This window comes from Lepus europaeus, chromosome 11 (assembly GCF_033115175.1).
Source record: "Lepus europaeus isolate LE1 chromosome 11, mLepTim1.pri, whole genome shotgun sequence".
Lineage (NCBI taxonomy): Eukaryota > Metazoa > Chordata > Mammalia > Lagomorpha > Leporidae > Lepus > Lepus europaeus.
Window position 1 is genome coordinate 111,256,998 of NC_084837.1, and position 26,463 is coordinate 111,283,460.

General features: G+C 57.0%; 1 protein-coding gene across 1 annotated transcript in view; it reads left to right on the forward strand.

The window, feature by feature from the left end:
- Positions 1–26,463, forward strand: part of TMEM266 (transmembrane protein 266) — a 119,421-nt gene that overhangs the window by 54,020 nt on the left and 38,938 nt on the right. The window contains exons 2-4 of the mRNA XM_062206390.1: positions 8,872–8,993; positions 12,749–12,937; positions 24,337–24,491. Of these exons, the coding sequence (XP_062062374.1) occupies positions 8,956–8,993; positions 12,749–12,937; positions 24,337–24,491 (382 nt within the window). The 5' untranslated portion in view covers positions 8,872–8,955. The remainder of the gene's footprint in view (positions 1–8,871; positions 8,994–12,748; positions 12,938–24,336; positions 24,492–26,463) is intronic.

The window sequence follows — 26,463 nt, forward strand, 5'->3', positions numbered from 1 at the left end:
TTCACCGTCCCACCTCTCTGGGCCGGCACTGTGGTGTAGCAGGCAAAGCCACCACCCACGGTGCTGGCATCCCACATGGGTGCCAGGTCGAGTCCCAGTTGCTTTACTTCCAACCCAGCTCCCTGCTCACTCGCTCGCTCGCTCTCTCCCTCCTTTCTTCTCTGTGTAAACTTTGCCTTTTAAATAAATAAATCCTAAAAAAGAAATCCAACCTCCCAATACCTGCACTGGGGATCAAGTCTTCAACAACACAGGAGCAGCAGATGGCTGTAACCCGAGAGATAATACATGTTGGCAAGCGTGTGGAGGAAAAGGGACCCTGGTACACTGCTGGCGAGAATCTAAATTGGTGCAGCCAGTATGGTAAACCCTTGAAAACTCAAACTCCCATGTGATGGAGCAACCCCACTTTTGGGTATATAACCAAAGGAGGTAAAACCACTCTCTCTCGATGAGACGTAGGCACTATCGTGTTCCTTGCGTCATTATTCACAATAGCCAAGGTACGGAAAGAACCTAAGTTGTTAATCCAGATGAGTGGATAAGGAAAGCGTGGTGTAGGCATGCCTCAGAGATATGGGGGATGGTTCTCAGTGCAGATCAGAGCGATGCTCATGTTGACACCATATTGTAGTGTGCAGTAATGTTATATAATGTGTGCAATAACATTTCATCTAGAAAATGTACATACCTTAATTGTAAAATACTTTATTGCAAAAAAACATAAGGGACACAACATGAGTCCAGACGGCCTGAACAACGGCACCGGAAGACTTGCTCCATGCAGCATGGTCACCAACCCACGCTTTGTGAAAAACACAGTACCACTGCCTGCGATGCGTGCATCCGCTATGAGCCTCTGTTTGAGTCCCGTCTGCTCTGTTTCCAACCCAGCTCTGTACGGAAGCAGCTGGGAAAGCAGACCAGCCTGGCCAGAGTCCGTGGTCCCCGCCACCCGTGTGGGAGACCCGGATGGAGGTCCAGTCTCCTGGCTTCAGTCTGGGCCAGCTTTGGCCATTGTGGCTGTTTGAGGAGTGAACCAGCAGATGGAAGTGCGCGCTCGCTCACTCTCTCTCTCTCTCTCTCTCTCGATCTTTCTCTCTCTCTGCCTCTCAAATAAATGAATAAATATTTTTTAAAAAATGCATGCCTGGGGCCAGCACTGTGGCGTAGCAGGTTAACGCCCTGGCCTGAAGCACCAGCATCCCATATGGGCACCAGTTCTAGTTCCAGCTGCTCCTCTTCCAATCCAGCTCTCTGCTGTGGCCTGGGAAAGCAGTAGAAGATGGCCCAAGTCCTTGGGACCCTGCACCCCCGTGGGAGACCCGGAAGAAGCTCCTGGCTCCTGGCTTTGGATCAACTCTGCTGCAGCCACTGTGGCCATCTGGGGAGTGAACCAGTGGATGGAGGACCTCTCTCTGTCTCTACCTCTCTCTGTAACTCTTGCAAATAAATAAATTTTTTTTTTAAAAAAAAATGCATGCCTGTCCATATGTACCCTGGAATCTCACTCAGCCTTTAACAACCAGGAAATCCTGCCTCTTGCAACACAATGCATAAACCTTGACAACACTGTGCTAAGTGGAATAAACCAGTGCCCGATCTCACTCACAGGTGGAATCTGAGTGCAGCTGAAGTCACAGTGACAGACAGGAGGGCTGGGGAGGGTGAGGACAGGAACAGGCATTACTGGTTCAAACTTTCAGTCCTAAAACGAGGGGCCGGTGCCATGGTGTGGTGCGTAAAGACACCACCTGCAGCACCAGCATCCCATATGGACGCCGGTTCAAATCCCGGCTGCTCTACTTCTCATCCAGCTCCCTGCTTTGGTCTGGGAAAGCAGTGGAAGATGCCCCAAGTTCTTGGGTCCCTGCACCTGTTTGGGAGACCAGGAAGAAGCTCCTGGCTTCGGATGGGAGCAGCTCCAGCTGTTGTGACCATTTGGGGAGTGACCCAGCAGATGGAAGACCTCTCTCTCTGTAACTCTGCCAATAAATAAATTTAAAAAAAGGAACACTGCATGATTTCATTGAAATTTGCTGACAAGTAAATTCACCCCAACCCCCAAGAAAAAGGAAGTTATGCGAGCTGAGATTAATTAGCTTGACTGTTGTAATCATCTCACAACTACACCTGCACCAAAGCGCCACATCCTGTACCTTGAGTACGCACGACTTTTATTTGTCAATCCTGTCGGTAAAGCTGGAAAAACAAACAGAGAGATGTGGGATCATCTACGCCCCGTGCTCTTGTTATGAAAGACGTCGGGCCCAGTGGGGCTGCTTTTCCAATAGTGTGCACTCACTTCCAGCCTGTGTGTCACATTTTTTAGCAAAATATTTTTAAATTACAGCATTCCCTCTTGTAGACCTGATGTTATTGCTCGCTTAATAAACTGCAGTTACAGTGTAAACATCAGCATTACTTAGGTATGTGCTGGGACACACACACAAAAAGAAAAACCTCACGTGACTTGCTTTGTTACAATATGTGCTTTATTGTGACATCTGAAACCAACCCCACACTATGTCCATGGTGGTCTCTACCTCATTGTTCATCCACTCATCCAGAAAACAGCTTAGTCCATTTCCCTGTCTGGGTCCAAGTCATCTTGCCCAAGCCATTGTGAGGTAACCTGTTGTGTTTTTTTTTTAATATTTTATTTATTTGAGAGGCAAAATTAGAGAGAGGGATCTTTCATCCTATGGCTCACTCCCCAAACGGCCGCAACAGCCGGAGCTGTGCCGATGCAAAGCCAGGAGATAGGAGCTTCTTCCAAGTCTCCTACGTGGGTGCAGGGGCCCAAGGACTTGGGCCATGTTCCACTGCTTTCCCAGGCCATAGCAGAGAGCTGGATCGGAAGTGGAGCAGCCAGGATAAGAACCGGTGCCCATATGCGGTGCCAGCGCTGCTCACAGAGGCTTAGCCTACTACACCACAGTGCCAGCGCCAGCTTTCAACCACAGGTATCCCTAACAGATACACTTCCTTTCTGATTCTTCCACCCGGCCAGGTTCTACTAACAATTCCACTGCACTAGCTTTGCAGCCGTGACCTTCATCAGCAAGGTCAAGATAAAAATATCTTTTACCTGGAGCCAATAGTCAGATTTGGGGATCAGAGTGTGGTCTGGGCAGGAACATATCCGTGGCTTCTAGAAACTTGTCAGCAATGGGAAAGTATGGAGTGGGAGCCAGCTGTCTGTCTTAATGGTGCAGGAGAACAGGTGTTGGAAGGCGCGGATGATGGAGAGCTGTGTATCAGAAACACCTGGGGTTCTTCCTGCCAGACTCCAACTCCCATTCCTGCAGTGCAGCAAAGAAGCCCCACTCCCACCCCCACCCTGCCACCCCGGTGCCTCTGATAAAACCAGGCACGGGAATCCTGCAAATGGGTTTGAAGACAGCCTTTGTCACTCAGGTAAGGGATGAGGCGTTCACCTGATTGGCGGCCCCTTGGGTGAGCCGAGTTACAGCTTTTTCACCTGGCAGGGGAGGGCCTGGCCTGCCCCTCATCACAGCCTCGGGGAGGGAAGCTAACATGATACGATATCGATCCGTAGGCAGACTCCTGAGCAGCGAGTGGAAGCAGCTGGGGTTTTGGTAAAGTTTAAAAAGCAGGCAGCCCCGCCTCCCACCAGAGCGGGGTCCAAAGGAGCCAAAAACAGGCGGCGTCTCCTCCCCGCTCCCGCGGTAGGAGACGGCAGCTTTGCACCGGGGCTGCTTGTTTCCAGGGTGCCAGACTCTCCCCTACTCCGTGCTAGGCGGAGGCTCAGGAGGTTGTTTGGAAAATATTGTTTTTAAACAGTATCCATGCGTTCTGCCTTAGAAAATGAGCCACTCGTCGAGGATCAAAACCCCTGCTGAGGCTGCCCAGGTGCACCTGGGGAGGATTTTACCTCCACAGAAACCGAACACTGCTTCCCTACTCCCGTCTTCTCCTCCTTTCCTGGAGTCTGCTCCGCACCCAGTCTGAGATGCTGGTAAAACGGCAGCAAATGCCTCGGGCGGGTGCTGTGGTACACGACACCAGCATCCCATATGGGTGCCAGTTCGAGTCCTGGCTGCTCCACTTCCAATCCAGCTCCCTGCTGATGCGCCTGGGACAGCAACAGAGGATGATCCAAATGCTTGGGCCCTGCCACCCACATGGGAGACCCAGAAGAAGCTCCTGGCTTTGGCCTGGCCCAGCCCTGGCCGTTGTGGCCATCTGGGAAATGAACCAGTAGATGGAAGATTCTCTGTAACTCTGCCTTTCAAATAAATAAATATTAAATATACATACATACATTCATACTTGGGCTAATCACATCATTAGGGAGGGAGTGTTTATCCTCACAGAAGCTGGTTACTGATAGAAGGAGCCAGAACATTAAAATGTCACCATGTTGTAAACCCGAGTTGAATTAATAGATCTGGAAAGAGCTCACCAATGGCTGTTGGCATTGTAAAAAGGGGGATGAGAAGATACTATGAGGGCACTTTTAAAAGTGTGTGGTACCTGGAGTTGAAAGATAAGTTGATTTTAGTGCAAAAGAATGTTGAAATCCATGTGGCTTTTTGATAATGCACATTTTCTATTGCACTTTTTGAAGTACCCTTGTGTGTGTCTCCTAGAAGTTACGATGCCACGTATATAAATCTTGCCCCCCAAAAAATAACTGACTTGAACCTAACTCTGCTTAGAGTCTGCAGTCCACCGGAAGGAGGTGGGGGTCACAGGACCGTGTTGAAGACGGCTGCACCCACCGCAGCCCAGGCTCTGGGGAACTTTGTGAGGCTAATGAGCCGGTTCTCCCACGGGGAACAGAGCCAGAAGCCTGTGGCTCCAGGAGACTCGAGAGTCCTGTCGATCAGTCCTAGTGTGGGCACCTTGCTAGGCCCCTGTGCAACAAACCTTTAGAAAACGACAAGTCAGGGGCTGGGGCTGTGACGGCAGGTTAAGCTGCCACCTGCAGCTCCCTGCTCGGGGCCTGAGAAAGCAGAGGAAGGTGGCCCAAGTCCTAGAGTCCCTGCTGCTCAAGTGGGAGACCCAGATGGAGCTCCTAGCTTTAGCCTGGACCTGCCCCAGCTCTTGCAGCCATTTGGTAGTGAACCAGTGGACGGGTGATCTCTCTCTCCCTCTCTCTCTCTTTCAAATAAATAAATGTTGAGAAAAATACAAAAGCACTTCAAAAAGTTCATGGAAATGGAATGAAAAGATAAAGTTTATTTTTATGCAAAAGAATTTTGAAATCCATATGTAGTTTTTTCATACTACACCTTTCTCGTGAACTTTCTGAACTACCCTCAGAGAAGAGCAGTCACTCATGTCTGTTATTTATTATTTAGTATTTAGTAGCTCATGTCTATTATTTATAAATACAGATTGGTCTGTCTTTACCTTCTTCCCTCCTGGGGACATGCAGAATTCTGTGTTGTAGACCTGCCTGCCCAAACAGGCCGGGACGTCTGGACAAGTCAGGACTCCCTCATTGCATCCTCCCCAGCACGAGCACCCCAGCCTCCATGTGTGGGAGCCCCAGTCCTGACTCCACTGTCAGCTGAGGCCGATGACCCACTGGATCATTCTTTAAAAAAAAAATGATTGGTTGATTTGAAAGACAGAGTTGCAGAGAGGCAGAGAGAGTGAGATTCCCCCACCTGCCGGAAACTCTCCAGATAGCTGCAATGGCTGGAGCTGTGCTGATCTGAAGCCAGGAGCTTCCTCGGGGTCTCCCACACAGGTGCAGGGGCCCAAGGACCTGGGCCATCCTCCACTGTCCTCCCAGGCCACAGTAGAGAGCTGGATCAGACGTGGAGCAGCCAGGACTTGAACTGGTGCCCATATGGAATGCCGGCGCCACAGGCAGCAGCTATACCTACTATGCTACAGCGCCGGCCCCAAGATCATTCTTTTTTATATATATACAGGCAGAGTGGATAGTGAGAGAGAGAGAGAGAGAAAGGTCTTCTTTTTTGCCGCTGGTTCACCCTCCAATGGCCGCTGCAGCCGGCGCATCTCGCTGATCCGAAGCCAGGAGCCAGGTGCTTCTCCTGGTCTCCCATGTGGGTGTAGGGCCCAAGCACTTAGGCCATCCTCCACTGCCTTCCCGGGCCATAGCAGAGAGCTGGCCTGGAAGAGAGGCAACTGGGATAGAATCCAGTGCCCAAACCGGGACTAGAACCTGGTGTGCCGGCGCTGCAAGGCGGAGGATTAGCCTGTTAAGCCACGGTGCCGGCCCCAAGATCATTCTTTTTTTTTTTTTTTTTTTTTACAGGCAGCGTGGACAGTGAGAGAGAGAGACAGAGAGAAAGGTCTTCCTTTGCCATTGGTTCACCCTCCAATGGCCGCCGCGGCTGGCGCGCTGCAGCCAGCGCACCGCGCTGATCCAATGGCAGGAGCCAGGTACTTCTCCTGGTCTCCCATGGGGTGCAGGGCCCAAGCACTTGGGCCATCCTCCACTGCACTCCCTGGCCACAGCAGAGAGCTGGCCTGGAAGAGGGGCAACCGGGACAGAATCCGGCACCCCGACCGGGACTAGAACCCGGTGTGCCGGCACTGCAAGGCGGAGGATTAGCCTAGTGAGCCGCGGCGCTGGCCCAAGATCATTCTTAACACTGGGACGACTGTGAGCCCGAGAACATAGAAGATGGAGACTGACAGAATGGAGAATTTTATAACATTGACCATACGCCCACACAGAATCCCACATGCCTCAAAGACGGTTCTGCTACAATGTTGCCACCCTCCTGGCTGAGGCCCTGTGGCTGGAAAATGCCTGTCCAGAGTGGGCGCTGACACAGCAGGTTCAGCTGCCGCCTGCAACACCAGCATCCCATATTGAGTGCTGGTTAGAGTCCCGGCTGCTCCACTTCCAATCCAGCTTCTTGCTGATGCCCCTAGGAAGGCAACGGAAGATGACTCAAGTGCTTGGGCCCCTGCACCCTCGTGGGAGACCTGGGTGGAGTTCCTGCCTCTTACCTTCAGGAATGTCCCTGGGGCGTGAAGCAGCAGGTGGAAGATCTCTGTCTCTCCCTCCATCAGTCTTCCTCTCAAATAAGTAAATTGGAAGGAAAATATGGGACAGGACATGAATAGGGAAGGAAGAAAACACCTGTCCAGACGTCCCCGTGTTGTCCCTGACCTGTGCCCCAGGCTTGTTCGTCGCCACCTGCAAACATCCGGTATGCAAATGCCCGGTGGCTGCCTCTCGAGTCCCTGTCCTCCTCCTTTCCAGCTGCTCCGAGTTCAGTGTTGCCCGGGATTTCTCTGCGTGTCTTTAACATGAGCCCTCTCTTTCCTTCATGCCTCGGAGCTTGAAGGAGCTTCCTCCCTCTGCAAATGGCCCATCCATCCCAGACTTCCCACCCCTGGGAGTGACTTTTCCTTTCCCAGGATGCCGGCCCCTCCCTGGGTGTCGCCCGGTTTACCCACCCCTGAGAACTTAACGCTGGGGTGGGTGGAGCTGGTTCTCTCCTGTGCTGATTTCCTGCAGGAGAGGCAGTTGGTGCAGAACGTGGCTTACGCAAGGGTTGCCCCCTTTGGGTGCCCTCCCTGATAACCTGTTCAGCATCACCCACAACCAAGTTTGCCCTGTGGTCTGCGCACGTTCTGCTAGGTTGTTCTGTCCCCAAGATTTCCAGGTGGTTCTGTAGCATTGGTTGATAGGAAGAAAAAAAAAAAAAGTATCCTACCGTCTAGTCCAAATTTTTAAAGGACATACATACAGACACCCAAATGCTTTGGGAATGTGCTGAGGTTCAACAGACTGTGAAGTTTTAATTTATATAAAAAAAATGATAATAAAAGCCAAAACTTGTGTAGCACTTATTAAGTGCCAGGTGCTGCTCTAAGTGTCATCTGTGTATTGCTCAGTAGTTCCATTGGTATCCCCATGTGTAGGCAAGGATCTGCAAAAAGTTCGTGGAAAGTGCATATTATGAAGAAACTATGCATGGGTTTTTTTTTTTTTTTAAAGCTGCACCAAAATAAATTTATCTTTTTTATTAATTGAGAATCGGAGAGAGAGAAGTGGATGACAGAGACAAAGCTCTCATCAGCTGGTCCACTCCCCAACAGCTACAATGGCTGGGGGTGCTAGAGCAGAGCTGGGGCCCGAGCTCAGAATTAGGAACTGGATCCAGGTCTCCCATGGGTGTCAGGGACGCCAGTACTTGAGCTGTCACCTGCTGCCTCCCTGGTCTGCGTTAGCAGGGAGCTGGAGCCAAGTGCCGAACCCGGGACTTGAACCCAGCACCCTGATGGAGGATGCTGGCATCCTACCTGGAATCTTAACTTAGGCTACATGCCTGCCCCACGTTCTGCGAGCTTTTGATGCCCCCTCCTAGATCTGGAAAGTGAGCATGGAGGCCAGTAACTTACCCTGACTCCCGGCAGTCTGGCCCAGGGTCTGTCCCCTCTGCGGCTCTGCCCTCTGCCTCTCTCACCGAGAGACCCAACTGGGAAGAGGAGAGAAAAGCCTGGAATAAGAGAGACAGAACTACCAGCAGGGAAGGGAAGCGGAAGAAAATAAAACACATGGAAGAACACCTGGAATACTTTGAGGCAAGCCTTATTTTGGGGTTCCTGAAGTTGAAGGTTATGCTGGGACTTGGGGACAGAGAAAGAATGTCTGTGGGTGAGAACCTGAGTCTGACTCGGCTCTGGCCCTCACTCGGGGTGACGCGGGAGTCACTTGTCACTCTAGCTCCGTTTCCGTCCCTAAATAGAAAACAAGGCCTCTTGTTGGCCCCCGTGGGGTCGTGGTGAGACTTGACTCTGCTTTGCAGCCAGGAGTTCCAGGGAAGAAAGTTCCAAGGACTTGCGTTTTTCGATGAGCTCAGGACAGCTCTGGCCCCGAAGGTAATGAAATCCCGTTGTTGTCCGCAGGGCGCCGTATCTGTGTGTGTGTGTCTCCGAGATGCTGACGGCAGGCTGCGGCACAGCGGAGCCCCGCTAGACACCAAGAAACCCATGGCTCTGGTTGGATCTTTCACCATGACCAGCCCGCAGTAAGTACCGCCGGGGTCCGTCCTTGGCTAGGAGTCTCCCATGAAACCAGGGTCTCCCAGCTCAGGTGGCCACCAGGGATTGCACAGAGCTCATAGGGAACGGAATTAAAAGATCCGTTCCTTTGGGTGCCACAAATTTTCAAATCTGTGCATCTGAGGGCTCGGAGGAGAGCTCCCAGGACACACCTATTATGAAAAATTAGTCATGGATTTGATCCTTTTTGATATCGAAGCAAATATCTTTTGATCATTTTTTCCATGGATTTTCGTGAAGGATCCCCACAAGGAAGCCACAGACAAGTGGGGAAACATTTCCAAAGCAAACCTTACGATGAGCTGAACAAGCACATAAGGCGAGCAGGCCCAATGGGAGTCGCAAGGAAATTCAGCCGGGGCAGAATCCTTAAGCAGGAATTGGTCTCAGTTCCCAAAACCTTCGTTCTCTGTGGACCAAACACTTAGTTTAAGCACCGACAAGGCATCCACTTATTTTGCCGTTTTGCAATTTCATCAGTAAGAATACCAAGACAAGAGTACGAGGTTTGGGCCTGGCCACAGAAGCGCTCACCACAGGGCAGCGCGGGCTACAACCGCAGATTGCAATCTCTTCCTCTCGTGTCTGGGGAGCCAGCCGGATGGCTCTGATCTCGCTCAGGCACTGGGCAGGGCTGGCTGTGGGCTGTTCCTGGTGACGGTGGTCTCTGTCCAGCGTGTCCCTCGCCCTGAAGCAGGCTGGGCAGGCCACCGTCTCGTGGTGATGTTGGCTCTTTGTCTCTAACAAATCCCTTGGAGAAGCTGCTCCTACAGGGAGAAGATCGACTCCAGCCCCGAGGTCTCGCAGTCGGATGAGGGCGGAAGGTGGAGCAGGAAGCAGAGAGTGACAAGGGGCACAGAGCTTCCTCTACGTCTGTGTGGTGTCTTACAGCCAGACCACCGGGATTCCATCCTGGGGGCACCACCTCACGCTTGACCCAGTCCATCACCCAAAGACCCCACCTTCAGGCTCCATTCTTGGACGGAGTTCCCACCCTAGTCCCTCCACCCGGGACTTCGGGGCTTGGGCACCGGTGTGACCTGGGGAGCCAAGTCACCTACTGTAGCAGGTGCAGAAAGTCACAAGGGCCTCTGCGTGGCTCAGCGGTGTCTGTTACCTTCCCAGTGGCCAGAACAAGCTACCGGGCTGGGTGGAGGTGCAAGGGTGGGGGAAAGGCACCCTCCTTGGGGATGGGAGGGATGCACAGTCTCACAGCAACGGACGGGGTGGAGAACGGAGCCCTTGAGACGTTTGGTCTGCTGTACTCTTCCTCACGCCCAAGGCCACATGTGATCATTGACCATAGCCTAGGGTCTGAGGGACATTCCCTCCCACCAAAGAAAGCTTCTCTCTGCTGTGGTGACCATCCGGCCACAGGCGGGGCAGGGCCACTAGGGCCACTGGTGCAGGGGGAACAGAGGGCCGAAGCGCTTCCTCCCCTGCCTTTCAGAGCCATATCCTGTCGGCTCTGACACTCACCCCACCCTCCACAAACATCCCATTGACCAGAAAGCTCTACTGGTTCAGTTCAGAAGGCTGCAATTTTCGTGAGCAGTCCAGGAGAAAAGAGAGCAAATGCAACAGCTTCTCCTTTCCCTTGGAAACATCTCGGGGAGCTGGGATTTCCCCCGCAAACACCCACGCGGCGCTATCAGTTGGGAAACAGAGACGCCCCCCCATCCTCTGACTGCTCTGCCGGAAGCTCTGAGCCGCTTAATGAATGTCAGGCAGAGATGCCTACGATGATCCGCGCTTGACAGGCGGGAGCGAGCACAGGTTTAAATAAGGCTGACGAAGAGAGCCGGGGCCTCGGCAGTCACTCGGCAGGTTCAAGGCCATGTCTAGGCAGCTCTCCTGTGGCCCTGAAAAACGTTTTGCACCACGATGCACTTAGCTCTCATTCCATGCCCTTGTGTGACTGCACAGGTTTCAAACGTTGTTGGAAAGTTTAGCATTCCCAGCTCCCATCCAGATGGAGGGCTCAGCACCCCAGGGCTCCTCCAACCTGCTCTCTCTCTCACCCATCCCAGAATTGCCCAAAGCCCCTGTGTCACCTCCTCATGTTCCGATTGGGGAAACTGAGGCCCAGGAGGAGCCCCACAGGAGCTGGGCTTGGAGCCATCACCAAAGTGTCAAGAACAGACTAGAGCAGACCTGAGTGTGGGGAGGGCACCTGGCCGAGGGGTTAGGACACCTGCGCCCCGCAGAGGACTGCCCGGGTTCAATCCCCGCTGCGGGCTGATTCGTTTCCTGCCAGTGTACACCCTGGAAGGTGGTGGTGATGGTTCAGGTCGCTGGGCTCCTAGCACCCACGGGGGAGATCCAGACTCAGCTCCCAGCTCCCAGCCTTGGCCTGACCCAGCCCTGGCTGCTGTGCGCATTCAGGGAGCGGACCAGCAGATGGAAGCTCTGTGTCTCTGTACTTCCCAAATAAATAAAGACTTTTTTTTAAAATCTGAGAGGAGGGCATTGGTGTCACGGCTAAGGCACTTTTGCAGGGACCACTCCCAATATAGAGCCCTGCTTGAGCCCCAGCTATCCCACTTCCGATCCAGTTTCCTGCTGACGTGGATGCTGGGAGGTGATGGCACAGGGACTTGGGTCCCGGCCACCCAGGAGGGAAGCGCAAGTTGAGTTCCAGGCTGCTGGCTTTAGCCTGTCCCAGCTCCAGCTGTTGTAAGAATTTGGCAAGTGAACTAGCAGAAGGCAGATTTCTCTCTGCCTCTGGGTCTTTTCTATACACATTGCAAAATGAACAGCAAAACAAGTCTCTGGTTTCTCATTACCCAGGTCACCCACCCTCAGCCATCCCTCTACCATTTCATTTTTACTGCTTGCCACACTTTCTAACCACCTCTGACCCACGCAACTCCCAGCTCTTCAGATTCCACACCACGGGACAGGCTGAGGTTGTGAGAGAGGACCAAAGCTGGTGTCCCCAGGGAGTGAAGGCAGAGGTGTCTGTTGTCCACAGAGCTCTGGTGGCACTGGGCAAGACTGTGCCCAGATGTCGGCTCCACTGCACGACGCGTGGTGGCCCCGTCCTCGCCTGGGGGCCGACAGTGACTGCCCATGGTCATGTTTGTGACCAGAACACCTCCCCCACTGGGTTGCGAGGTGGTGTCGTCCGTAGCCAGGACGCCTGTGAGACCAGCTTAGAGACGTGGGCTACCTGCAGGCCTCTGACAGGACCACAGAAGGAAGCCCCTGCTTTCCTACGCCCACTCTTGACCAGTTCAAGTGAGAGGGGGTGGCATCCAGGGACAGCCACCCAGAGCGCCCACCCTCCCACCCGTGGGTGCCTCACAGCCACGCACGCGTCTTGTTGCCCCCCGGGTGGGGACAGGCGATGGGGACATTTCAGGACCTTTACGGAGGTCCTGTCCCCTCCCTCCAGGGGACAACTTTGAAGCAGAGGTCAATCCAAGACAAAGAGTAGTGCTACAGACCCCACACACGCCTACCGGGTCTTGTCCCCTCCAAAGCACCTACCCTGGTGCAGGGCCCAAGCACTCGGGCCGTCCTCCACTGCCTTCCCGGGCCACAGCAGAGAGCTGGCCTGGAAGAGGAGCAACCGGGACAGAACCGGCGCCCCGATCGGGACTAGAACCCCGAGTGCCGGCGCCGCAGGCGGAGGATTAGCCTATTGAGCCGCGGTGCCGGCCCAGGAAGCCCTCTTGCTCCTGGGGGTGACTCCGCCCTGCCCCTCTTGCCCACGCAGGCCTGCCCTGGAAGGAGGAATTTCTGAAGTTGAAATCATCTCTCAGCAAGTGGACGAGGAGACCAAGAGCATCGCTCCCGTGCACTTGGTGAACTTCGCCGACAGGGACTTGCCCCTGGCTGCCATCGACCTCTCCACGGCCGGCTCGCAGCTCCTGTCGAATCTGGACGAAGATTACCAAAGAGAAGGGTAGGTGCTGGGGCCGGGAGGCCGGGGGCGGGCGGCGTGACCCCCTGGGTTCCACGGGCAGCTGCGGAGAGGAGCCATGCTGAGTGGAAGAGCCCGGATGTTCACGTCACAAAACACCCATCCCTGGGAGGCGGCCTCCTCTGGGACTGATGGTGCTGCTCCACGCCTGGCCCATGGGGACAAGTCTGAGACCTGCCCCAGGTCCCCGGGCCGGGAGGATCTGAGATGGCCCCCTCTGAGCCGACTCTCACCCAGGAAGAAAGACCTCCATGGGCAGGACCTTGCTGAGTGGGGAAAGGGCTACACAGGGCTCGGCCGGGAGCTTGCCAGCCTTGCCCCCTCCCCTTCAGTGAGGACAAGCGGGCTCCTGCTCGGCTCGTGGGATCAGACGCTTCTGTTCCCTGGTTCACGTCTCACAGACCTCTCCTCTGCTCGTGCTGCAGCTGGGTGCGGCGGGGGACCACACGGGTGGAAGCCCCCTAGATGCCCACCCTACCCACCCCCGTGGAGGGTCTGAGAAAGACAGGGCCAAGGTCACAGGGAAGCCACACAGAATGGTAAATGCTGGCAAGACCTTAAGCATCTGTTCTGGGCAAGGCTCCTCCCCCGGTGCTTGTAAACAGTTTGGAGCACGTGGCTGCTTTGCATATAAATGTGGGGGTGGGGAGCGTTTCAAAGAAGCCTCTGCTGCAGCCACATTTATGGAGCTCGAATCCCCCAAGGTGCTCCCCGCTTTCCCAGATAAACTGCCTAACAGTTGCAACACCGGACACCTTAACAGCGCCCCAGCGGCCGTCTCTGAAAATGGAATTTTTTCCAAGTATCGTGCATTGAGTCAGCAGAACGTGAGGCAGATCGGCAGGTGAACAGAGAGGAGGTAGCCCAGGGCCGCCTGGTGCTGGCAGCACCAGCCTGGGGCGCTGGCAGCACCCACCTGGGTTGAAGGCTAGACCCAAGACCTGGGAATCAGGACCAGCTGCGTGCACGTGCAACCCATGCAGTATCCAGGGCCCGGTACTCTGCGGCCACCGTCAGGGAATTCCTAAGTCTCTGGGCATTTCCCACCTGGCTTTGTAAATGACATCTGAGCACCACCGGGTAAGGCACTGTGCCTCTGCCCTCTGGCGGTCAGAGGCGGTAGTGCGGCCTCCTATCATGCCCAAGCTGCCCCCAGGATTCATTCTCTGCTCTGGCCTGTGCAGGTCTAAGTCAGGTGGGAGGATGTGGGGAGCAGCAGGGACCTTTCCACAGATTCTGGTTTGGGGCAGCGTCTCCATCTGCCCGTGGGTGTGTGACTCCACGGGTGTACCCCGCTTCCCAGGTGCACCCTGATGTGAGCCCTTCCTAGCTGACCCTGGCGGTGGTGGGAGGGAGGCCCTGCTCTGCCGATCAGTTGACTTCTGCGTGGGGCTTCTGTAAAGGTTCTTCCCATCAGGGAGAATGCCAAGTGGCCGCCAGGCGGAGGGGCCCTGGGATTGGCTTGACTCTCCAGGTGTGCCAGGAAGCAGCCCCAGGTAGGGACGGGCCTGGCTGCCTGAGCTCCCAGTGTGGAGCAGGGGGGGGGGGGGGGGGGCCCTGGCAGCCCCAGGACTTCCTGGAGGGAGGGAGGGCAGGCGGGAGAAGAAGGAAACCAGAAGGCGCTGCGGAGGGGGCGGGGTGCTCTCCCAAGGCTTCTTGGCTCCTCCTGCATTCCCTGGAGTTTTCCCAAAACTCCCAGCCTGGCCCTTTCTGCAGGAGCGCGAAGCAGCCCCTCCCATCTGAGTGGGTGACGGCCCCTCCCATCCAGTGGCAATTACGGCTAGCCACCACGGGAGGTGTTGTTCCCCATGGGCCCAGTGACTCAGCTGCCCCAGCTCCTCCTTGAACTCTGTGACATTTCGGGAAGCTTCACCGAGGCTGGGATGGGCAGACCGCAGACAGCGTCGGTGCCACATATCCCAACAGAACACCAGGGCCCAGAGCGTGGGAGGAACTGGCTCAAGGTCAGGGAGTGACAGAGACAGGGATGGAGCCCGAATCCCGGCTCCCGATCCAGGCCAGCATCCCTGGGCTTCCTTCCCTGTGATGTACCTGTCCACCGTGTCACACCTGTCCTTAGAGTATCACAGCTGCGACTCTGGGTCGCACAGCTGCGCAAGTGATGTCTTGTGTGCATCACTAGTGCCAAACGCGCACTTTTAAAAACCCTGGTAGAGGGATTGGCGCTGTGGTGTAGCAGGTAAAGCCCCCACCTACAATGTCAGCATCCCACATGGGCACTGGTTCGAGTCCTGGCTGCTCCACTTCCCATCCAGCTCCCTGCTAATGCACCTGGGAAAGCAGCAGAAGATGGCCCAAGTGCTTGGGCCCCTGCACCCACGAGGGAGACCTGGAGGAAGCTCCTGGCTCCTGGCTTCAGCCTGGCCCAGCCTGGCCCAGCCTGGCCCTGGCTATTGGAGCCATTTGAGGAGTGTATCAACAGATGACCAACCTCTGTCTCTACCTCTCTCTCTCTCTCTCTCTGTAACCCTGCCTTTCAAATAAATAAATCTTAAAAAAAAAAAAATCATGGTAGAATACAAGCAATCTTGGAAAAGTTCATGGAAAATGTACATTATGAAAAACAACACATGGTTTCCAAAAAAGGTTTGGCACCAAAGTGAACTTAATTCTGTCTTCCACAAACTTCTTGACGTACCCTCTTACACACAACGGCAAAGTTAGCATCTCGACCGTCTGCGAAGCTGAGAGCATTCACGTCAGCAGCCATCACCACCGTCCAGCTCCATGTGGAACCCACGCTCTCGTTCTCCACCCTGCCCACTTCACTCCGTGCTTTCTGAGGCTGCGACCACTCTCGGTGCCTCCCAGACCTGAGCCGCTGTGCCCGGCTGGGTCTCCCTGCCCGCTCACCCGTGTCGGAGCAGGCGGCAGCACCTGAGGCTGAGTGACAGCTGTCTACACCACATTTTGCTGATCCATTCGTTGGTCGACGGACGCAGGCTGCTTTCCCATTGTGGTGTTGTGGCCAAGGCTATGGGCTTGGATGTACACGTATCCCTTGGAGACTCCACTCTCCATTCTCTGGATCACGTGGCAGTGCTAGTTGTAAATGCTTGAGGGACTGTCACAAAATTGTTGTCCACGGGGACCACCAGTGGTGCACACAGGCTCCAATTTCTCCACATCCTCACCGATACTGATTTTCCATTAAAAGTGTATTTAATATTTTCACTTTTTATTTGAAAGGCAGAGGTGGGGGGGAGAGAGAGAAAAATCAGACAGTTATATATAGAAAGATGCTATCTACTGGTTCACTTCCCAAAGGCCCATAAAGGAACCAGGAGCTCCATCTGGGTCTCCCACGTGGGTGGCAGGGGCACTGCTGCCTCCCAGCGGGCACACCAGCAGGAAGCCTGACCCAGGCTCTCCAACATAGGACGCGAGGGTCCCAAGTGGTGACTTTACCACTGCACCAAATGCCTGCCAGGTCCCGAAGGCAGCCCCCAGTGGGTATGAAGTGGATTGGGGTGCCACTGAGTGGATTTCCCTGCTTGGCCATGGAAGCGCAGGACGGGACTAGGAAGGAGCAGTCACCCGAACTCGGGCTACACCATAGGCGTGGTGGGGAGCCCTGTCTCCAACACGCGGGCCACACCATAGGCGTGGGCGGGGAGCCCCGTCTCCAACACGCGGGCCACACCATAGGCGTGGGCGGGGAGCCCCGTCTCCAACACGCGGGCCACACCATAGGCGTGGGCGGGGAGCCCTGTCTGTCAAGCTCTCGGCTTTGCCTCGGGCCCTCCGTGCTCCTGACGCACCTGCCTCACAGAGCCCAGACTGCACGACTGAATGCCGCCTCCCCTCTTAGGGGCCGAGAACCAGAGAACCAGGCGGCTGTAGGGACTGGCGCCAACCCCGACTCCAGCCCCAAGCTGGCTCTCCCCAGAGCTGTCCTCACCGTCCGTTTCCGCCCACTCCCCTCTTCCCAGCCCCGCTGGCCTCCGCGGGACCCCCTGCTCCTTCCTGCTAAAAACCAGAAGTTGTGGGGAGGCGGACCGCAGGCACCCGCCCCCCAGGGGCTCCCGCCAGGCCCCGCCCCAGGCCCTGAGCTCCGAGCTCCTCCTACCACCCTCTGAGTACCCTCACTCAGTCAGCTGGACCCTCAGGTCTCGCGCACATCCGAGCTGGCCCCCACCCTCTTGCAAGGCTCACCTACACTGCTCTCGCCCACCGCGGCCAGAGGGGATCTGACACCAACAGCCGCTCCCTCCCCTGGAAGCAGCCCCAGTTCCCCTGTTCTATCCAAGGCCCCCTCCTGGGCCTCTGTCTCCAGCAGGAGCCCGGAACCCCACCTGGCTCTCCCGCGGGAGTGCGCTGCTGCCTCCAAGCTACGCTGGGGCGCAAAGCCAGGCGCTCAGTAGGTGTCCCAAGGCGGAGCTTTAACCTCGGCGCCAAGGCCCCCCCTGTGATTTTGTTTAAACTTTGAGAGAGACAGAGAGAGTCTTCAACAGCCTTTAGGATTTGTTTTCCCTCTTATTTGAATGCCAGGGTTCTTCATTTTCCGTCTTTGCGCTCCGTCCATTCCCACATCTCAGCCGGTCACGTCCAGAGTCACCTCCTTCATCCACATCTCCCTAACTCCGGCTCCCGGGCCTGTTCTCAGGGATCCTGGCTGCCCTCCTCTCCCACGTCACGGCTGCAGTCGGCCCTGGGAGGCGCCATCTCAACCCACCATGCCCCAAACCGAGCTGGTTTTCCAAAAAGGCCCCGGCCATGGACACGTCCAGGCCTCCCCAACCGTCGCCACCACAATGGGCTCCCTGACCACAGAGCAAGCCTGCGGCCTGCCCACGGCTGGGGTGGGGAGCCCACGGCGGCAATGCGAGTGCCGCGGAGCCCCCGTGGCCGGCGCTGACCCCGACTCGGAACCACGCTGCCCCGGGCCAGGCCCTCGCCACGTCCCCAGGTCCACGCGAGAGGCCGCACCGGCGTACACGCGCCGCTCCCTCCTCCTCTTCCCCCCGCCCGCACCAAGCGCCCCCTCCCTTGGTGGGGAAGCCCCCGCGCAGCGGCGGGGAGACGGGGCCACGAGGCCGGTGTGAGCCCCGGCTGGGCCGGCCACGTCCTGCGCACGGGTGGCCCCGAGGCCAGCTCTGTGCCCTGCCGCTCCGGCCGCCGCCGCCGCCTGTCTCTCCCCTGCACCACCTTCTCCCCGGGCCCTGGGGCTGGCTTGGAGCCCCACCAAGGCCCAGCCCGCGGTGTCTGTGGGGTGCGTGGGAGGGTTGCCGCGCTCAGCAGGCCACTCCCCCCTCACTCCCGTCCGGCAAGCCAGCATGGCGGCCCCGCCACCCCTCTGGGGAATAACAAAGAACTTTTCGCAGAAGCCGCCAGCAGCTCCTTCCTTGTGTCCCATTGGCTAGAATTGGGTCACATGACAGGACATAGGGGAAAATCCATAGGCCAAGCAGGCTGTCCATCAACTGTCTCATTTCCCACAGTGCATTGCTGCACCCAGAGGGGCGGGGCTAGGGCGGCCATGGCGACTCTCGCACAGGCCGCGCGCCTTTAAGAGAGCCAAGCCTCCATCCACATCTGGATTTCCGTCAGCCTTTCTAGTCACTGGTTTGGGAATGATCTAATAAGTCTGTCACCTTGCTCCTTTCACTCCCGGGCAATTGGACCTGCGTCCGTCCGTTGGGGGTGGAGGACAATGCTATGACGTCATGCTTGCGTCATCCGGGCCCCTTGGCTTCCATCGCCCCATTGCACGGTGGGAAAGTGAGGCGCGAACTGGCTCTCGGTGAGCACAGCGCCCACAGTTAGCAGAGGGGCGTTGAGTCTGCGGGGGCTACGCAGGGTGCAGAGTGGACATTGGCCTCTGTCCACCGGCGACGCCGAGGGCCCCGCGGATGTGCGGGGTCTGAGCCCGGGCTGCACCCTGGCGCTGGGGGCGGCAGGTGTGGACCGGCAGGTGCCCCGCAGGGCCCCCCGCCCGCCTTAGTGACTAGCGGGGTGGGGCTCCCCAGCTTCTGGTGGGAAGAGGTGCGAGCATCTTGGGAAATAACCCCAGGCTGACCGCTCCTCAGCACGCAGCGAGGCGGTGCGGTTCTTCCTTGGGGCTCTAAGAGGGCCGGGCCGCCCGGCTCAGGCGGGCCTCTGGGCAAGGGTGCAGAATCCCGGCCCGGGTGGGCGCTCCCGCCCGCGGGGGACACCTACACCACGTGTCCAGCAGGACTAACCAGGGGGAGGCAGCAGAGGCAGGGGCTCGGGGATTTGTTTTTTAGATACCTGGCTAGAAAACTCAAGCAAACACGATACAGCAAGCAGCCTTAAATGGGGAGTGAAATGACTGTAGTCGTGCCAGGTGCCAAGGCTGGGGGCAGAGGCACAGCTCAGACTATGCCCCGGCCCCTGCACTGCCTGGCTTCCGGCCCACAGCCTCCAGGAAGTCTTCCGTGCCACCTCAGTGCCCCTTGCCTATCTCCATGTCCGCACCCAGGAGTGACCGCAGGACTGGGTGAAGGAGACTTATACCTCGTGCCCCACCCAAGGAGAAAAACTAAATAAACAAAGAGCCTCGTTAATCCACTTTCTGGATGCCGGTGAGGTTTGTCTACCATAAAACGCCACACCAGTTGCCCCTGGTCCCCCGTTGAGCCTGCCCGTGGCTCCCTCTGTGTTTTAGTGGGCTTGGGATTCTCGGGGCCACAACCAGGGACTAATAATAGTTTAATTCAGATTTTAAAAATTAATCCTGGAAAGCCCAGCTTAGACCGTTTGGCTATAGCCCAAAGACTTTGCATTGATTAAGAAGACGGTAAATTCGCAGATAAGGTATTTCTCTGTAAGGTACCAGCAGGCTCCACCCAGCACACGGAGTGACAGCGGGAGTGACCGCCAGACGGCCACAGAGTGCCTCTGGCCACCCGTGGCTGCAGGGAGGGGAGGGGGGCTTTAAATGCCAGCCCCAGGTCTCCCAGGCAAGGCGAGCTGAGGTTTAAAATGCAGGATGGAATGGGGGCCCCCGATCCGTGGAGCACTCGGGTACCAGGCCTCGGCCCACCCAGGTTTGCTAAACCACGGTGGACCCAGAGGAAGCTGGGCAGGAAGTAGCCACAGCACAGAGGACAGCCTCACGCTGCGGCCACTCCCCAGGATGAGCCAGTTCCCAGAACTGAGGACTCCGAGGGCCAGGGGGCCTTGCAGGCACGTGGCCCAGTGGCACCGCACTGCCTTCCCTGTGTGGCTGGAACCTCTGTCGCCACTCCCTGGCCACAGCAGGCAGGGCAGCGGGCACACGAGGTGTAGCTAGCCGGGCACAGTGACAGCTCCTGCCTCCTGGCCCTGAGCTCTCGTCATCACCCCCGCCGTGTTTCCCCAGGGATGACATTTCCCAGGCAGAAAACCTGCGATTCTGGAACAGGCAAATGTCAGCCGCCAGCGACCTCAGCCAGACACGGCCCTCCCGTCCCCGCGGCAGCTGGGCTCACCTTTCGCTCTGATCGCAGAGCTGAAGCTGCCCGCGTGGCAGTTCCGGGAAGGGCTGGGGAGAGCCCCCTGTCACCTGCAGCCCGAGTTCTGGCTTGGCCGGGAGTGTGTGTGTGTGCCGCTGGGCTGTGTGCCGCCGTGGTCTGCCTCCAGGACCTGGGCTCAGGGAAGAAGGGGCCGGCTTGAGTCTGTGGCTCGGCTGTCCTGAGAGACAAGAAAGCAGCTCGGTGACGGCTTAGATGCCGGGGGGAGGGGGTCCCTGTGGGCACCCGGCCACAGGGTCTCGACATCAACATCACGCTTCTCCTTGGAGAAGCCATGCCTCTGTCTGTCCCGCTCCCGCAGTTTTTTTTTTTTTACTTTTATTTTTCTTTTTAGAATGGTCTCGGACTAGGAGCTCACTGCGTCGTCATGGGAGTTTATTTACAAGGCTGCAGGCTGCAACAAATAAAAGTTCTATTTCTTTGACCCCAACACCTACAGAGAGCAAACAGAAGCCAGCAGCCGCGGTGCCCAGCCTGCCCTCCCACCCCAGGGCCTCCCCGAGGCCTCAGGCGTGACTGGAGGCAGCTCAGGCCACCACACAGCCCACCTGCCAGCAAAGGCCATCTGCTGCGTGGCGTTTGCCCACTGTGCCGGCCCAGCGCTGTCCCTCGAGGTAGACATTAGGAGGCGCCTGCCCTCTAGTGGCGACTCCTGAGATAACACCGCCCTGAGAGCCGGTCCTGGGTCCCGCTGGGGTGGAGGCAGGAAAAGTCGCTGGTTGTCCCTTGGGTCATTTACCCGCCCAGGGACCTATAGAAACAGGATGTGCCCTCTGGTTCTGCTGAGAGGGTCTCCCAGGAATGTAGTGATCATCTGGATTTTGGAGAAAACTGGAATTTCCAGATCTTAGGAGCCTGCAAACCTCCGGTTCAGCCCAGCCCAAGCCTGCCCCCTGGGGTCCATGTCGCAGCTAGTCTCCTGTGTCTGCTCTTCAGAAAGGCGCGATGTCCAGAGCCTGCGTGTTTCCCCACTCCCCACAACCTGCCTGCTCCCCCCAGACCCTCGACGGCGGCAGGTGCACCCCCACCTCCGCCGCGGGTTCAGCCCAAGCCTGCGTGTGTGGCAGCATCTCCCTTGCTCCCTGCCACCATTTACCACTCCCCGTGCCCCTACTCAGATACCTGTGTCCTCTCCTAGAGCTCCCGGAGCAGCGGCTCTCACTACCCGCTGGCCGCTGGGGTCTCCCTCGGTCGGTGGGTGTGGGAAGCCGTGGCCCCGACAAGCTTCCCAGGTGGTGCCGCTAGCAGCGAGGGCTTTGGCGTGGTTCTTGTGGGGTGGGGGGGTGGTTGCCTGCCCATTGGAAGCACCTGAGCAGATGAGGCCCGCCAGCCTGCGTCCTGCCTGGAAGGCAGGTGGTCTAAGCGGTCTGGGGTGTGGCCTGGCCACTGGGGCTTTTAAGCTTCCTGGGTGATCCTGGTTGGAGCTGGAGCTGAGCCCCGCTGCCCTGGCTGCAGGCTCCCTGTCCCCCATCCCCAGCAGCCAGGCCCTGACAATGGCCGTCAGTCCTCCTCATTGGCTTCCATTGCGTTCACCTGGGGTCACCTGGAGGCGGGGACTCCTGCGGAGTGGGACAGGAATCCGCACAGGACAGGAATCCGAGGACTGGGCTGGGGCAGGGAGGCGCAGGCTGGTATCCACGGCCGCCCTGGGGCTCTTGGTGCTGTGAGACATGTGGGTGAGGGGGAGGGGGCTATGGCTCCTGGTCCCACCCTCTCAGGGTTTACTTTGCAGACAGCAGGGAATCTTACCCAAGTCTGGACGTGGGGGCTCTCCCACCGCCTGCCTAGCACGCATACATCAATTTATTTATGCATTTTTAAATTTGAAAGGCAGAGACAGAGAGAGAGAGAGAATCTTCCATCCACAGGTTCACTCCCCAGATGCCTGCAAAAGCCAGGGCTGGACCTGACCAAAGCCAGGAGTCAGGAGCTGCATCCAGGTCTCCCTTGGGAGTGGCAGGGACTCAAGGACTTGGGCCTGCTGCCTCCCTGGGTGCACATTAGCAGGACGCTGGAAGCAGCAGAGCCGAGACTCAAACCCAGGCCCCCGCTGTGAGATGTTGCGCTGACTGCCTGTCCTGAGAGGTTTGTTTTGGGGTCAGAAACATTTTGAAATCCACGCGTAGTTTTTTCATAACATATTTTCTGTGAACTTCCTTCAAAGACGCCTGTAGAAAGACTTGAAAATCCCTGTGTGGTGGGGGACAGAGGCTTCCACCCATGACCTTGACCTTCCTCCCTGTGGTCCACCTGTCAGTGACGGCAAACCTTGTCTTAGGACCCGGCTGGCCTCGTCGCCCCTCACCCCACACTGTGGGGCCCTGTGGGGCTCACGCCCCCTCCTCCGTCTCCTGCTGAAACCTCCCTGCCTCTCAGATTACTTTTTAAAGATTTATTTATTTGTTTGAAAGGCAGAATTACAAAGAGAGAGAGAAAGAGAGAGAGAGAGAGAGAGGTCTTCTATCTACTGGTTCACCCCCAACAGCCAGGTCTGGGCCAAGCCCAAGCAAGATCCTAGAACTACATTCAGGTCTCCCATATGGGTACAGAGGCCCTGGGGCTTGGGCCATCTTCTGCTGCTTTCCCAGGCACATTAACAGGGAGCTGGTTTGGAAGTGGAGCAGCCGGGACTCAAACCAGAACCCACATAGGATGGCTTAACTCGCTGTGCCACAACACCGACCCAGCCATCAGATATTTTATCATGATCACCATCATAATTTTTGCCACCATCATCACCACCATCATCACCATCACCACCATCATCACCATCACCACCACCACCACCACCACCTTCACCATCACCATCGTCATCATCATGTATTCATTTCTGCTCCATGGCGCTCTGCAGATCGGCACTTTCCCCCATGTAACTTTCAATCTCCCGATTCCCCATGTGTACATGCATGTAGGCAGAGTCCCAGACAGGGGTGAGGTGGGATGGAGGCTCCTCACGCAGTCCCAGGGCAGCTAAGGCAGAGCCAGAACTATGGCTACCTGGCCAGTGCTTCTCGGCTACTTCAGGACACCGGATTCTTCCTCTGCCCGGGAGGGTGGGCAGGTCCAGCTCGGAACTGAGTGACAGAGGTGGGGTTTGACCTCAGCACCTCCTCCCCGACCTCGGACTCCCAGTCCCTCCCGGAGGCGCCCCATGTTGTGCTTGGTCTCTAGGCGACCCCCTCAGCTCTGAGACTCGGTGCCCCCATCCCCACTTCCAGGCCAGCTCAGCAAAGACCCTGTCTCTGCAGTGAGTGTTCAAGATCAGCCAGTCGGGGGTTCCCGCAGGAGGGTCCCCTGAACGCTGGCTGCACAGGAGATGCCATGACAGTAGGGTACCGGGGTCCAGCAAGTGGGGGAAGCTCTGATCCCATGACCCTTTGGAGACGAGGAACCATCATAGCACACTGAAGGTGCCGTATGTTTCCCCCCGTGAAACACACCCACTGCACAGTGACCCACATTTTCCAAAACTTACAAACAGGGGGACGTTTTTTAAATCAAGGAACAACCACACAATCTGTTCTGAAAACCAAGACTGAAGTTTAAAGGTTATGGAGAGAGAGAGAGAGAGAGAGAGAGAGAGCGAGAAAGCGAGAGAGCGAGCTGTCGACTGGGTCACTCCCCAGCTGGTCATCCCGGTCTCCAGGTCGGGGGCAAGATCATCACCTGCTGCCTCCCAGGGTCTACCTTAGCAGGAAGCTGGAGTCAGGCGCTGGAGCCCTGAAGGCCCATCCAGGCACCACCGCGTGGGATGCAGGCGTCCTAACTGCTAGGCTGGATGCCGGCCCCTCCTGCCCATCGGGATGGGCCCAGGGAGCTGCGGGCAGCCCCTGGCCGCCGGGCCCCTGAGTCAGGAAGACGCCTCTCCCTCTTGTGTCCCCGCAGGTCTAACTGGCTGAAGCCGTGCTGTGGGAAGGGCGCAGCCACGTGGCAGGTGTTGCTGCTCAGTGCGAGTCTCAACGGTTTCCTGGTGGCCTGTGTAGTACTGGTCGTGATTCTCCTGACCCTGGAGCTTCTGATAGATGTGAAGCTCCTCCACTGTGAGTAGCCAGAGAGAACCGCACGCCGTGCCATGTGCACCTGTGTCTGCCAGCCCCCATCCCTCCCTCCCCAACCCGCCTCCTGCCCCGGGTGGGGAGGGCGCCTCCGGGGACCACAAGGGGGGGGAGGTGCAGCTGGCGCCCTCTGTCGGTCACCGCGGCACCTGTTTGCGGCACCTGTTTGCGCCTCTCCACCAGGGTGAGCTCAGTAGTCCTGTCTTCTCAGCATCCCACCATCAGGGAATTGATGAGATAGAGAGAAAAAAAAATGCTGGGGACCCCTGTATGCATTTTTTTTGACAGGCAGAGTGGACAGTGAGAGAGAGAGAGACAGAGAGAAAGGTCTTCCTTTGCTGTTGGTTCACCCTCCAATGGCCGCTGTGGCCGGCGCACCACGCTGATCCGAAGCCAGGAGCCAGGTGCTTCTCCTGGTCTCCCATGGGGTGCAGGGCCCAAGCACTTGGGCCATCCTCCACTGCACTCCCGGGCCATAGCAGAGAGCTGGCCTGGAAGAGGGGCAACCGGGACAGAATCCGGCGCCCCGATTGGGACTAGAACCCGGTGTGCCGGTGCCGCTAGGCGGAGGATTAGCCTGTTGAGCCACGGCGCTGGCTGTATGCATTCTTTATTATTACTTCCATTTGGAATTTTCTGTAGCTCAAAGGGGGCTCCCCCCTGGGGTGACCACTCGCTGTGATCTCCCTTCTATAGACAAGCAAGTTAAGATGTGGGGGTTAGAGGCTTGCCCCACGTCAGAGGCCCTGGGGCTGGGACTTGGGGGGCAGGTGTCTAACCTCCAACCCGGTTCTGCCCTCCCTTGGGGTTGGTCCCAGTGTCACGTGTCTGGGAGGGGTGGCGTGTGTGACAGCAGGAGGCTTGTCTGCCACCTCTCATCTCAGAGCCCCCACCTTGCAGGTGCACAGAGGGGCTGGGGCCGAGGAGGTGAGTGGCCCCTGAGTCTGTGTGGCGATTGTTCAGGTGCAAATCGAAGGGGTGGAAGACTCCTTTCCTGACTGCTGACCGGTCAGTCCTCCTGGCTCAAATGCCACCCTGCCCGCTGCATCCAGGCCCAGCCTCCTTGGCCTCCTCTGCTCTCAGGAGGGGGTGACAGTGAGCCCCCCCCCCCGCTTCTGTCTGATGGGCCTCCTTGGGTTTTTATGCAGCTGATGTGTCCTTGGTTCAAAGCCCATCCAGCGACCGGCCCTGGTTTTACGCTCAACCTGTCTTCAATTAAACGGTGCTGGAGATGTCCCCTCCCACCTGGTCCTATGTCTGCTTTTGATGGGATCTGACCCATCGCAGGGAGCTTTTCTCTCTTTTTTATGCTGGGAGGGGGTTGCAGCCGGGCCCCAGGGGCCGCCCGGGCTGGGACGAGGCATTGAGTACAAGTGAGAACCCAGCCGACGCTGGAATGTTGCTTAGAATTAAGTATCCGGGAGATTGATTTTGGGGGGAGATCCAATAGCAACTCATAAAAGGCATCTAAATTCCATAAAACGCACCGTCAGAGATTTATGGCTTCTCTAAAGCAAACCGTAAAAAAGGCCCAGGAATTCATTTGAGAAATAATGGAGAGAGATTTTTATGTTTTCAGTATCATCTGGATGGCCTTTCTGAGGCCCCTGGGCCTCGGCCTCTGGGCTCCCACTGGTACCCATGTGACCGGGGACAGGAAGGAATCCATAGGGCCTTGGGGCTCATCTTCCCAGGGAAGCGCTGGCCCAGAGCCAGGGGACCCTTGTCTCCTACCTGGACCTGGAACCATATGTGCATGCGCAGGGAGCTGCGAGCCCAGGCCGGGGGTCCCCCTCGCAGGCCAGCCCCCTGCACAGGGGGCACTTGCTGCCTTCCCTGGGCCCCCAGGAGGCTCAGAGGGTAACAGGCACCCTCTCAACTTTCCTGCCCGGGACCTGTTGCTTTGTCCCAGGACTCCTGCCAGTCTCTCTGCCTGCTGCCTCCCACCTGACCCAGG